Source organism: Gallus gallus, chromosome 34 (assembly GCF_016699485.2).
Source record: "Gallus gallus isolate bGalGal1 chromosome 34, bGalGal1.mat.broiler.GRCg7b, whole genome shotgun sequence".
In the NCBI taxonomy this organism is placed as follows: domain Eukaryota; kingdom Metazoa; phylum Chordata; class Aves; order Galliformes; family Phasianidae; genus Gallus; species Gallus gallus.
Window position 1 is genome coordinate 1,209,305 of NC_052565.1, and position 12,154 is coordinate 1,221,458.

General features: G+C 69.8%; 2 protein-coding genes across 6 annotated transcripts; one reads left to right on the forward strand and one right to left on the reverse strand.

The window, feature by feature from the left end:
- Positions 1–132: 132 nt before the first annotated feature.
- Positions 133–5,170, forward strand: ZNF740 (zinc finger protein 740). 4 transcript variants are annotated; one of them, XM_040654865.2, is made up of 7 exons: positions 133–825; positions 1,714–1,903; positions 2,322–2,453; positions 2,540–2,626; positions 2,748–2,838; positions 3,634–3,752; positions 3,822–5,170. In XM_040654865.2, exons 1-7 carry the CDS (start codon positions 584–586, stop codon positions 3,909–3,911), a joined length of 951 nt encoding a protein of 316 aa, XP_040510799.1. In that variant the 5' UTR covers positions 133–583; the 3' UTR covers positions 3,912–5,170. The 4 variants fall into 4 exon arrangements, with proteins under 4 accessions (XP_040510799.1, XP_015128901.2, XP_015128900.2 ...); XM_015273415.4 differs by having other exon boundaries at positions 150–825; positions 2,715–2,838; XM_015273414.4 differs by having other exon boundaries at positions 160–790; positions 2,715–2,838.
- Positions 5,050–12,056, reverse strand: LOC107049666 (integrin beta-7-like). Of its 2 annotated transcripts, XM_040654857.2 has the most exons (15): positions 11,981–12,056; positions 11,813–11,886; positions 10,531–10,717; positions 9,946–10,116; positions 9,550–9,782; positions 8,838–8,996; positions 8,651–8,746; positions 8,470–8,559; positions 8,010–8,150; positions 7,626–7,813; positions 7,068–7,282; positions 6,438–6,660; positions 6,021–6,250; positions 5,462–5,622; positions 5,050–5,367 (listed from the first exon to the last, which is right to left on the reverse strand). In XM_040654857.2, exons 1-15 carry the CDS (start codon positions 12,048–12,050, stop codon positions 5,272–5,274), a joined length of 2,334 nt encoding a protein of 777 aa, XP_040510791.1. In that variant the 5' UTR covers positions 12,051–12,056; the 3' UTR covers positions 5,050–5,271. The 2 variants fall into 2 exon arrangements, with proteins under 2 accessions (XP_040510791.1, XP_040510792.1); XM_040654858.2 differs by lacking the exon at positions 8,010–8,150.
- Between the last annotated feature and the right edge of the window lie 98 nt (positions 12,057–12,154).

A 12,154-nucleotide genomic window follows, 5' to 3' on the forward strand; every position in this document is an offset into this window, starting at 1 on the left:
TGACAACGGGCCGCGTCGCAGGGAGGGGTCGGAGCGCTGCCAGGCCCTCCCAGCGCCCTCAGTGTGTGTGTGTGGTGGGGGGGGGGGAGGGGGGGGGTTGGCTGTATTGTGCTCCATCCGCCTCCCCCCCCCGGCCTCACCCCGTGGCACAGAGGGGACAGCAGCGGCCCCGGGCAGCCCGGGGGGCTCTGGGGAAATCCCCCCCCGATCCGTCCCGCGGCGCAGGGCGGCCCCCAAAACACAAAAGCCCCACGGGGACGGGAGGAACCGGGGGGGGGGGGGGGACGACACAAAGCCTGGGGTGCGTGCGGGGTCACAGGGAGACGGGGGAGCACGTAAGGGTTAAAAGGGACCGGGAGGGGCGACAAGAAGGCCCCGAAGGGCCGCAGCTGTGAGAGGGCCCCGCAGGGGGCAGATTGGGGGGCGGGGAACGACTTCCCAGGGGACGGTAATGGGGGGAAGGATTCCCCCACTCCTCCTCCAGGGTCAATAGCGGGGGAAGGATTCCCGGACCCGCCCGGGCCGGGACCGCCCCGCTCCCATCCGCCCTCGGTCGCCCGGGCAACTCCTGCCCGGCCTCAAAATGGCGGCTCTGCCTCATGGAGTCGTGAGGCGCACACGCGATGCCGCCCCGCTCTCCGGCCTCGTCGCCGGAAGTGCTGGAAGAGGCGGAGGGGAGGGGCGGGCGCTTCCGGTTCCGGGTCAGCGCCTGCGGCCGGAGGAAGGGGGGCCGCGGCTGTTGGTGCAGTGCCGGGGCGGCGCGGAGCGGCACGGGGAGGGCCCGCGGCAGGTACAGGCCCCGCGGAGCCCCACTCGGCCCCGGAGGTGGGGGCGGCCCCGGAGATACGGCTTCGGGGCGGGGCGGGGGGGAACCGGGGGATTGGGGGGCGCCTCCGCTGGCCCCGCCCCCACCCACCGGGAGGCACCGGGATGGGAGCGGGGGGAGGGGCAGCGGGAGGGGGAGGGGCAGCGGCGGGCCTTCCCCACCGCCGCTCCCCGGTTGGGGCCTGCGCCGCGCGGCCCTCCCCCACCGCCCGGGGTCGTCCTCTCTCCCCCCCTCAATAACCGGGGTTACCCCACCCCCGTGTCATCCCCCGCATTGTGTCCCCGCGGGTCACCTCCCCCCGTGTGTTACACTTCTCCATCCCGTCACCCCGTCCCCCACGGTGCGTCCCCATGTCACCCCCTCCCAGCAACGTCCCCGTCTATCACCCCCCTCCGCCCCCCAATTTTCCCCAGGGTCCTCCTTGTGCCCCTCCACTACAGAACGTTCCCTTGTGTCCCTTCCCACCCAGGTACCCCCCTCAAGCTGTCTCCATGTCACCTCTGCCCGCAGGTCCCCCCAAAAGTGTCTCCACGTCTCCTCGCGCACCCCTCAGACCCCCTGCATTGTCACCTCTCTCCACCAGTCACCCCCATGCAGTCCTCCCCCCCACCCCTTTGCCGCCTGTCACCCTGAGACCCTTCCCCACTGCCACTACCACCCTCCATGTGGCATTGTCCCCTCCCCGGTCACCTCCACACCCCATATCATCCCCCCCGATATTCCCTACGACCCCCCCACCGCATACCACCCCAATATTCAACACCCCCCCGCAGCCCTTGTCATACCCTATATCACCTCACCACCCTATGCCGCCTCCCTTTGCCGTTCACCAGGGGGTGCCTCTGCCCCCCCCAAGCTGAGGGCGCAGCGCTGTTTCCTCTCCCCAGGCCAAGACCCACAGCAGCATCTTCCTCCCGGAGTTGGGGGGGGGGGGGGGACCGGGGATGTCCCCTCACTGAGGACAACGCCGTCCCCTCCCGCCCGCTGCCGCTGCCCCCCCCCACAGCCGGGGGGTCGACCGAGGAGGACTGCAGCCACCGGGCGCCCCGATCCCACGCGATGTCGGCGAAGTGGAGGGTACTGGGCAAGGCCGGCCAAAAAAAAATGATTAACTGAAACCAAAGTTATATAAATCCCGGCTTTCTAACGGTAAAATCCTTCCCTGGGAGAGCGTTAAGGCCAAAGGATTGTTACAATCCCTTTGTCGAGGACAGACAGACAGACAGACCCAAGATGGCTCAGGTAATGAGCCCCACTGCTCCCACCCATACCCCAAGACCACTGCAGCCCCCGGGGCCCCCGGCGTCCCCATATCCACCCCCCCCATCTCCACCGCCACCCACCCATTAGCGATTAGGTCCTCGGTTAATTGATCTCCACTTCGGGCGGGATCGGGGTGCAGCGGGACGGCTTCTGCAGCTCTCCGGCCTCGTGTGTTGTTCTGTTTTCTTCTCTATCCCCCCCCACCCCACCCCCTCGTCCCCTCCAAATCCAGGCGAGCCTGCTGGCGTGTGAAGGGCTCTCCGGCGTCTGCCTGGTGCCCACGGTGGCCAGCAAGAAGATGATGCCGAAGCAGAGCTCGAAGCAGGCGGAGGGCAGGGAGAGGGGCAGCAGCCCCGACGTGCTGGTACGGCGTGGGGGGAGCGGGTTGGGTGGTGTGACCCCCTGGGGGGGGGGGCGGCTCACTGTGGGGTTTTGGTTTTGCGTGCCAAGGCACTGCGTCAGGATGGGGAGAAGTCCCGCAGCCGAAAGGAGGAGGAGACGGCGGAGGCGTCGCAGCCCAAAAAGTCCATTAAAAAGGCAGGTTGGGGTTGGGGGGGAGGGGTGGCGTGCCCTGGACGAGGGGCTGTGGGTCGGGGGCTGACGGGGCCGCCCCCCCGCCCTGCAGGTGGTGGTGATCAAGCAGAACTGCTCCTTCCAGCTGAGGATCCACAAGAACTTCATCTGCGAGCAGTGCTGCGGGGCGTTCCGTAGCAGTTACCACCTCAAGAGGCACATCCTCATCCACACCGGTAAGGGGCGCCCCCGAGTCATCCTCGGTGGGGTGAGGGGCACCCCAGAATTGTCCACAGCGCTCAGGGGGACACCCTCACACCACCTGGTGCTTGGGGGCACCCCAAGTCAAAAGCATCTGTAGAGGAGCAGGGAGCACCCAAAAATACCCCCAGTGGTGAGAGGCACCCGAAAATCATCCGCTGTGGTGAATGGGTACCCTTAAATCATCCCCTGTGGTGAGGGGGTACCTAAAAACGCATCCATGTTGAGGTAAAGGGCACCCAAAAAGACACCCACAGTGGTGAGGGGCACCCAGAAGTACCCGCAGTGCGGTCTGGGCATCCCAAAACGCCCACAGCACCAATGGGAACCCCACAGTTGCTCTCATTGGGCTGAAACCTCCACGCTGCTCGGGGTGCCTGAAAACCCGCTCTCTCTGGGGGTGATGTGTTCCCTGAACCCCCCCTCGCTGGGAGGGGCCGCCCAGAAAACCCCATCGCATCGCTGCAGGCCACCCAGGACCCGGCTCTGTGCTGCGTTAATTACGTGCCGCGGCTCATTAGGGGGGTGGAGGAGCCTGAGTGGGAGCAGCAGAGCTCCCAGCAGGGGGAGACGTTGGGTAGGGGGCCGTGGGGCAGCGGGGACGCGGGATGACATGGGACTTGAGGCGGCAGTGGAACGTGGGACGTGGGACAGCGGGGCACGCGGGATGGGTATGGGGCAGGTACGGGGTGGGGGGGCACAGGGTATGGGGAAAGGGCGCAGGAGGCCACGGGGCGCTCCCAGTGACGGCGTCCCCACGCTGTCCCCAGGCGAGAAGCCCTTTGAGTGCGACGTGTGCGACATGCGCTTCATCCAGAAGTACCACCTGGAGCGCCATAAGCGCGTGCACAGCGGCGAGAAGCCCTACCAGTGCGAGCGCTGCATGCAGGTACGTGTGGGGACGCGGGGGGCACGGCGCTCGCCCCGCCGCGCTCCTCACCCCCCCACCATCCCCCAGAGCTTCTCCCGCACAGACCGGCTGCTGCGACACAAGCGCATGTGCCAAGGCTGCCAGACCAAAGGCCCCGAGGCGCAGCTGCTGCTGTAGGGCCGAGTGCTGGGAGGCGGCCGTGTCCCCCCCCCACCCCCCCGCGCCGCCCCTGGACTTCCCGACCAGGTCCCGACACTGTACATAGGCTGAGGATGAGCTGGAACCCTTCTCCCGCACAGCGGCAGCAGCGGGGGTGGCTCTGCCCACCCCCTGCCTCGAGACCCCCCCGCCCCGTCCCGCCGCTGCCATTGCCTCTCGGGGTTGGCTCCGAGCGGGGTGAGCACCTCCAGAGCAGCCCCCAGCCCGCAGGAAGGACGTGGGGTGGGGTGGAGCCCTCCCACCCCCCAACCCCCTCCGCTGTGTGAGAAAAGAGAAGCAGAAGGCAGAGCTCCCCCCCACCCCCCTCCCCCTGACTCTGGGGGCTGTGGTGCTTCTCCTCCTCATTGCGGTTGTTCTTTTTGCCCTTTTCTGCTCCTTTTCACCACTGTCACCTCCACCTTTGGGGAGGGGGGGAGCCCCAAACCCCCCACCCTGACCCCCCAGGGTGGGGGCCCAAAGCCATCACAGTGGGGCTGGGGAGAGCGTGGCAACCGTACAGCTGAGGATCCCTGAAGGGGTGCCCCAGTATCACTGTAGCCCCTCCCCCTTCCCTGTCTGCCTCCCACCTGCCCCTAAAAGCAAACAGAACTGCTGGGAGTGGCCCGGGGCGGGGGGGGGACAGGGGGTGCAGCGGAAGCTTCACCCCAACCTGAAACCCCACAGCGGGAGGAGCTGCGCCTGGGGGGCCGTTCCCATGGGTGGGGGCGGAAAGGGGCCCAGCGGCCCCACTGGTGTCCCACGCGGTGTCCCTGTTGTCGTCCCATGGCGCTGCTGGGGGGCTGGGGGGGCCCTCTGGGGACACGGGAACCCCCCCGGTGCAGCCATCAGCACTGTGCTGGGTCACTGTGGGGCGGGGTCACCCCAAACTCCATGGGGGCTTCATGAATTGCGGGGGGGACAAGGAAGTGGAGCGAAACCCCTGCCCACACCGACCCCCCCATGCTGCCTGGAAAGCCCCACGGCTTCGTTTTTTTGTTTTGTTTTGTTTTGTTTTTTGGGGGGGTTTTGTTTTGTTTTTAATATACTTATTTTGCTATGGGGGAAGGGAAAGACTTGGGGTGGGGGGTGGGGGCCGGGAGGTAGAGGGGGGGGGGCGTCACTTTTAAGCTGTAGTTTTTATAAGATGTCATAAAGTCGTCTCTTTTTACCAGTAGCGTGGTGTCGGTCCTTGGTGGCGTTCGTTAGGGTATTTAAATAAACGTCATTCTCCTTTTCTACCCTCGGCTCTGCTTCTCGGTTTGGGGGGGGGGGGGTCCCCAGCGCCCCCCCTCCCCCGTTTCACCCCCCCCCCCCCCAGCACTGTGGGGACATCCCGGATTCACTGCAGAGTCCCGGCGGCGCTGTCCTCGTTGTCAGCCCCGAGGTAGTTGGGGTTGACGGTGGTGGTGGTTGCGCTCCTGAACAAAGGGTTGTCCTGGGGGGTGGGAGGGGGGGGACACAGATGGGGTCACGCTGTGGCCCGGACCCCCACAACCCCCCCCTCACCCCCCGGGGTTGGGGTCGCTCACCTGATCCCACGTGGCGCGGAGCCGCTCGCGCTCGAAGCGCCGGAACTCGCGGCGGTCGTGGAGCTCCACGGAGACGCGGCCCCACGCGGCCATCAGCAGCAGCCCCACAGCCACCGCCGCCGCCACCACCGCCACCAGCAGTGGGGACTGCCGCAGTGAGGCTGCGGGATGGGGTCAGTGCGCCGCCGGACCCCCCCTCCATCGCCTGGCATCGGGGGGACCCACCCCACTGGGACCAGCAGCCCCCCCAACCCACCCTATGGGGTCCCGTGGCTGCCAGGAGCTTTCCAACGCACCCTACGGGGTCCTGTGGGTGCCGGGGGCCCACCCTATTGGGGTCCCACGAGTGCCGGAGGTCCCGAAGGCACGGAGACCCACCCTTTGGGGTCTCTTGGGTGCCAGGAGCCCCTCCACCCATCCACGGGGTCCTTTGGGTCCCTTGGGGTGCAGAGACCCCTGGCCGTGGGGTGCTTTACTGCTGGGGGTCCCACGTACGGGGTCGCTGTGGTTTGGGGTCCCTGCGGGGTGCGGGCTCCCCGTGCCCCCCACACACACTCACCCTCCTCAGCCCACACGGTGATGGAGACGTCGCCCCCTTCCTCGTCCTCATCCCCGCCCCCACTCTCCACCAGGAACACGAGGACGCGGCCGTCGGACGTCCGCTCCCGGCACAGCGCGGCTCCGGGGGGCGCGGGGGGGGGCAGCACCCGCAGGGCCGTCCCATTACACGCGTGGCTGCAGTTCCCCCGCAGCGGCCCCCGCCCGAAGGCAGCGCAGTCCGCGCAGTCCCTGCGACGGAGGGACCCCCGTGAGGGCACCGACCCGCGCCCCCACAGCGTCTCCATCCCACCCCGTCCGCGCTCCCCCCGCCACCCCCGCGCCCTCCCGTGACCCCAACCCCACAGCCTCGCTTCCCCGCACGTCCCCGCACCCCATAACAACCCCACCCCGCACCCCACCCCCCGGCCCCGCTCACCGCAGCCTCACGCAGCGCCCGGCGCAGTGGAGGCAGCGCTCGCACAGCGCGCCCACGAACCCGTCGCGGCAGCGGCAGCGCCCGCACTCGCACTGTCCGTTCCCGCTGCATTCGGTGCCGCCCCGCACGCAGCCGTCCCGCGCCAGGGGACACCCGCAGCCGCGGCCGCCGAACCCGGGGCGGCACCGACAGCGGCCGCACACGCACTCTCCCCGCTGCTCTCCTGGGAGCGAAGGGACAGCGCGTGGGGACGCGGGGCGGGGTACAGCGAGGGGGGCGGGGGGGGGGGACGGGATGCGGGGTTGGGGGCGAGAGGTGGGACCCGAAGGGGGGGGGGACGGGATCCAAGGAAGGGGGGCAGGACCCAGAGAACGGGACCCAAACGGTGGGGGAAGGGTTCCACGGGATGAGACCCAAAGAAGCGGACCTAAAGAATGGGAATGGGACCAACGCGGCGCGGAAGGGGACGGGACCGAGGGGATGGGACCCAAAGGGACGGGATGGGACCTACGGCACAGGGGTGGCACCCGTGGGATGGGACAGTGGCGGTGGGGACGGGACCCCACGGACGGGACACCCCACGGACGGGACACCCCGCGGGACGGCAGCCCCCCCCGTGCCGCTGCCCACCTCCGCACGGCAGCCCCTCGTGCCGCTCGCACGCCCCCTCCTCGCATTGGCAGTAGCGGCCGCTCAGCCCGGGGGGGCACCGACACGCCCCACAGACGCAGCGTCCCCTCCCGCTGCAGGGGGGGGCCGTGCTGTTCTGGGGCCGGCAGCCCCCGCCCCCCTCCTCCTCCGGCCCTTCGCACTCGCAGCGGTGGCCGCGGCGGCCATTGGGGCACCTGGAGGGGGGGGGGGGTTCAGGGTCACCCCACGGCCCCCCCCGGCCCACCCCACCGCCCTCACTCCTTAAACCCCCGACTCATCACCTCGTTGACGCCCATACAACTCCCCAGAGCCACATCCCACCGCACTACCCCCACCCGCCTGTTGCCCCCACCCCCATTTCCTCCTCCTACCCCATAGGCCCCGTTCCACCCCATACTGCTCAACCCACCCCACCTCCCCCAACCCACCCTTTGCCCACCCACGTTTCCCACGCCATCCCGCAGCCCCCCCCCCGCCCCACCATTCGCCCTGCACACGTTTCCCCTATCTCACCCCATTTCCCCCTATCGCCCCCACCTGCAGACGCCGCACTCCAGGTCCCCTCCCCGGCAGAGGGCGGCCCCCCCCCGCCGCTGTGCGCAGGGACAGGCGCAGGGGACGCGCAGCAGTAGGGACAGCTCCTCGGGGACCCCCACCACCCGCAGCCCCACGCGCTGGAGGGGGCCCAGGCACTTCTCTGCCCTCACCCGCACTGTGAAGGTCACCTGGGGACACGGGGGGGAGAGGGGAACACATGTGGGGTGGGGGTACTCTCCGTGGGGGGGGGACACCGATGGGGTGGGGACAACGCAACCACAGACGGGGACATCTGCGACACGGGGACATTCGAGGTTTGGGGACATCCACGGCCACCGGGACCACGGGGACATCCCCCCCGCCCCCCCCGCCCCCCATCCCCACCTCCTGGTTGACGCCCACCCCGGTGCAGCGGGCGCTGTGGGGCTGTGGGGGGCCGGGGGGGCCGCCGCAGTGGGGCTGGATGCTGATGCTGAGCCCGGGGGGCAGCGCCGAGTGCCGCAGTTCCACCGTGGAGGTCAGGCTCTGGGGATACCCACCGTGTCACCACGCCACCCCCCCGCAGCCCCACGGACCCCACAGCCCATCTGTGTCCCACCCCATCACCCCCGATGCCCCCCACGGCCCCCTCTTCCCACCATGTTCTCAACGCCCCCCTCATCCGACTGTGCCCCCGACGTCCCCAATGCCCCCCACCTCCCCGGCGACCCTCAGACCCCCACTCCCCTCCACACCCCCCACGTCCCCCACACCCCCCACGTCCCCAATGCCCCCAACGTTCCCAGCGCTCCTCGTGCCTTCAAAGTCCCTCCTCTCCACGCCCCCTCTGCGCCCCCCCCCCCACCTCGTAGGCGTCGGTGATGAGCTGCACCACATTGCTGGAGTCCTCCCGCAGTTCCCCCACCACCGCCCCGGGGATAAGGCGGCTCAGCTCCTGGGTGGGATACAACGCAGCGTCACCCCCCGCCCCCCACCTCCGCGGCCCCATAACCCCCACCCCGGGCCCCCCCGCCCCCCCCCCTCACCCGGTACAGAGGCACCACGGGCGCGGTGACGGCGAAGATGGGCAGAATGTCTGCGGCCGACAGCACCTGGGCCAGGTGTCCCACCGACGGGTAATCCTACGGGGGGAGCGTTGCGGCCCCATCGCCAACAGCAGCCCCCCCACCGCGTGCCCCCCCCCCTCCCCCCCTCCCCGGACCCCCGACCCACATAGAGGTGGCTGCTGCTGTACTCGCCGTGCACATCCAGGTGGCAGCGGCCGTCGCAGGGCCGCGCGATGCCCCCCAGGCGCCCATCCCCCGCCGTGTGGAAGGTGTCGTCGGATGCGAAGAGCAGCAGCCGCCGCACGGGGCGCCAACCGATGCGCTCCTGGGAGGGGGGGGGGGGGCGGGGGGGGGGGGGCGCGGTGTCCCCACGTGACCTACGTGTCCCACTGCCCCCCCCGTGTGACACCGCGCCCTTCCGTCTGCTCCGCTCCCCACGTCCCATATATCCGCCAGCGGCCCCGATGCCCCCCAGGGTCCCGATGTCCCTCCACGTCCTCATCGACCCCCATATCCCCCCCCATCCCCCGGTGCCCCATCTCTTGCACACGTGTGCACACCCCCATCCTCTCGCACTCACCAGGTCTCTTGCACTTGCACGCTCCCTCGCACCCCCCCTCCCCCCGCGCACCCCCCGCTCCCTTGCACGTCTTCATTCTCTTGCACTTGCACAATCCTTTGCACGCCCCCTCTCCTCACACAGCCCTGCTCTCCGCATGCCCTCTCTTGCACACGCACACACACACGCACACACACCCTCTCGAGGACGCACCCGTCCTCTCGCACCGCCTCTTGCACACCCCGCTCTCGCACACCCGCACACCTCCCGCTCCCACGACCCCTTTGCACAGCGCCGTGCCCCCCCCGCGCTCCCCCACCTGGCACACCGCCACCTGCACGATGGCGTCGAAGCCGCCCTCGGGCGCATCCATGTTTGCGGAGACGCGTTGGCTCCGCACGCGGCGCCTGAACTCGGCGCTGTCGTTGGTGAGGGGCAGCAGATGGCGGAACGCCACGGGGGGGGCGCAGGGCTCCGCGGCGGGGCAGGGGCTGCGCCGGGGGGTCACCGCCGAGAAGGGCAGCAGCGGTTTGTCCACGAAGGAGCCGAAGCCTGGGGTCAGGGGTCGGGGGGTCGGAGGTCAGGGGTGGCGGTTAGCGGCGGGTATCGAGGTCGAGGGTGGGACGCCGGGGTCGGTTCCGGGCGTCGGGGTCGGTGTTGGGGTGGGGTCGGGGTGGGGTCGGGGTGGACGTGGGGGCGGGGCTCAGCGTGGCACCGATGCGCGCGGCGCTGGAGGCGTTGTGCAGAGCGTGCAGCAGTTCGGTGCCCAGGCGCTGCAGCAGCCGCAGATCGTCGCGCATGGAGTAGGAGAGGTCCAGCAGGAAGTAAAGGTCCACCGGCACCGCCCGCGCCCGCCGGAACCGCACGGCGAAGCTCAGCTCCTCACCTGCGGGGCGCCGTCAGAGCCCCCCCCGCGCCCCCCTCAGTTTCATCCATCCCCTCCGCTCCTTCCCCCCCCCCCCCCCATTCCCTCGCTCCGTCTCTTACTGCGTTCCCTCTCCCACCCCTCCCTCTCCCCATTCGTCCCTCCCTCCGTCTCCCCACCCCTCCCTCTTTCTGTCTCCCCACCTCGCCGTCTTCTCCCCATCTCCCCCCCACTCCCCCATCTCCCCTCCATCTCCCTTCCCTCCATCCCCATCCATTCCCCCACCCCCTCACCTCCATCCCTCCCCCCCTTCCTCCTTCCCCCTCTCCCCACCCACTCCCCCGTCCCCATTTCCCCCCCATCTCCCCCCTTCCCTCCCCATCTCCCCTCCGTCCCTCCCCTCTCCCTCTCCCCCCTCCGGCTCCCCCCCCTCACCAGCCCTCAGCTCCATCTCCACACTATGGGGCTGCAGCTGCCCCCCGCCGTCCCCCCTCTCTGTGTCCCTCAGGACCCGCAGACTCCCACGGGGATCCACGATGGCCCCGGGGGGGCACCCGGCGCGCTCCAGGGCCGCCCGTGGGGCGCAGCGCGATGCCTCCATCTGTGCCCCCCCCGAGAAGTCCTGCAGGAACGGTACCGGGGGGGGGGGCAGCACCCGTCACTCTGCGCCCCAAACCCGGCAGGAGCCCCACACCCCCACCCTCCTACCCCAAAACCCCCCACCCCCCACCCCGTACGTTCCCTGCACCCCACGCCCTGCACACCACACCCATCGCCCCACACCCATCGCCCCACACCCGCCCATCCCTGTGGGGCCGCCGTGTCCCCAGGTGCAGCCCACCCCCCCCCGTGCTGTTTGTCACTGCGGTTTCACTGCTTCCTGGTGACACCCGCAGCACCGGGGGGGGGGGGTGGCACCCCAGGGCGGAGGTTCCCACAGGACGGGGACAGCGGGGATTATGGGGACAGTGGGGGATTATGGGGACAGTGGGAGATTTGGGGACCTACGGTGACCCCAGGGGGGACAGTGGGGGCGCCGTGGTACAGTGGGGTCAATGGAGCAGGGAGGTCCCCACGGATGCTGAGTGCCCCACTGGACACGGTGACCCCCCCGGGCCCCCCAGCAGCCCCCCCACATTGCCCTGTGACCCCGAACTTCAGCACTCCCCCCCCCCCCCCCCCAAATCAAAGAGACCCCCCCGGGACACGGGGACTTCATCTGCCCCAATTGGGTGGGGTGGATGTGACCCCCTCTCAAAGTTGGGATCCCACGGGAAGGTCCTGGGAGGGTCCAGAAAGGGGGGGGAGGGGAGGGGGTGTCTTGGGAGCTCTAAGAGAGGGTCCCGGGGGAGTCACCGGGGTGGGGGGATCACAAGGGGGGGGCGGGGGGGGAACTCGGGGTGATCCCAGGGCAGTCCTGAGGGGGGCACAGGGGAGTGCTGAGAGAAGATCCCAGAGAGGGTCCTGGGGGGGGTTCCTAAAGAGAGGGAGATTCTTGGGGGTCCCAGGGGAGGGTCCCGGGGAGTCCCGAAGGGGCCTCGAGGGGAGTCCCGGGGGGGTCCCAGGGGATGATTCTGGGGGGATCCCAGAGAGGATTCCGGGATGGACTCAGGACGGTGCTGGGAAAGTCAAACGGGGGAGGGGGGAAAGAGGGGTCCCATGGGAAGGTCCCAGAGGGTGTCCCATGGGGGCGTCCCCCCCCCCCCCCCGCACTCACCGGCTCCTCGCACCATGCGCACTGCGGGTGGGAGCTGATGCACTCCTCGCAGGAGGGCTGCGGGCGGCACGACCCTACCGGGGGGGGGGGGGGGGGGGGGGCGGGGGGGATGGTCAGGGTGTCCGTAGGGGAGGCCCCATTGCCCCCCCCTCTATTCCCAGCCCTCACCTCCTGCCTCCCTCGGGGCCGCCCGCAGCAGCGGCAGCAGCAGCAGCAGTAGGAGCCCCCCCCGCCCCATCGCCCCGCTCTGCCCGATGGAGGAGGCAGTTATGGTCCCCCTCGGGCGGGGCGGGGCGGAATAGGGAGGTACCGGGGGGGGGGGGGGCACGGGGTGTATAAGTG

Coding starts and splice junctions, on each gene's coding strand:
- ZNF740 (XM_015273415.4), top strand. CDS start 584: ATGGCGGCTCTGCCTCATGGAGTCGTGAGGCGCACACGCGATGCCGCC. Junction 1,904..2,321: donor CGATGTCGGCGAAGTGGAGG/GTACTGGGCAAG, acceptor CTCCAAATCCAG/GCGAGCCTGCTGGCGTGTGA. Junction 2,839..3,633: donor GCACATCCTCATCCACACCG/GTAAGGGGCGCC, acceptor CGCTGTCCCCAG/GCGAGAAGCCCTTTGAGTGC.
- LOC107049666 (XM_040654857.2), bottom strand. CDS start 12,050: ATGGGGCGGGGGGGGCTCCTACTGCTGCTGCTGCTGCCGCTGCTGCGG. Junction 9,783..9,945: donor CTCCAGCGCCGCGCGCATCG/GTGCCACGCTGA, acceptor CCCTGACCCCAG/GCTTCGGCTCCTTCGTGGAC. Junction 5,368..5,461: donor TCCGCGCCACGTGGGATCAG/GTGAGCGACCCC, acceptor CCCACCCCCCAG/GACAACCCTTTGTTCAGGAG.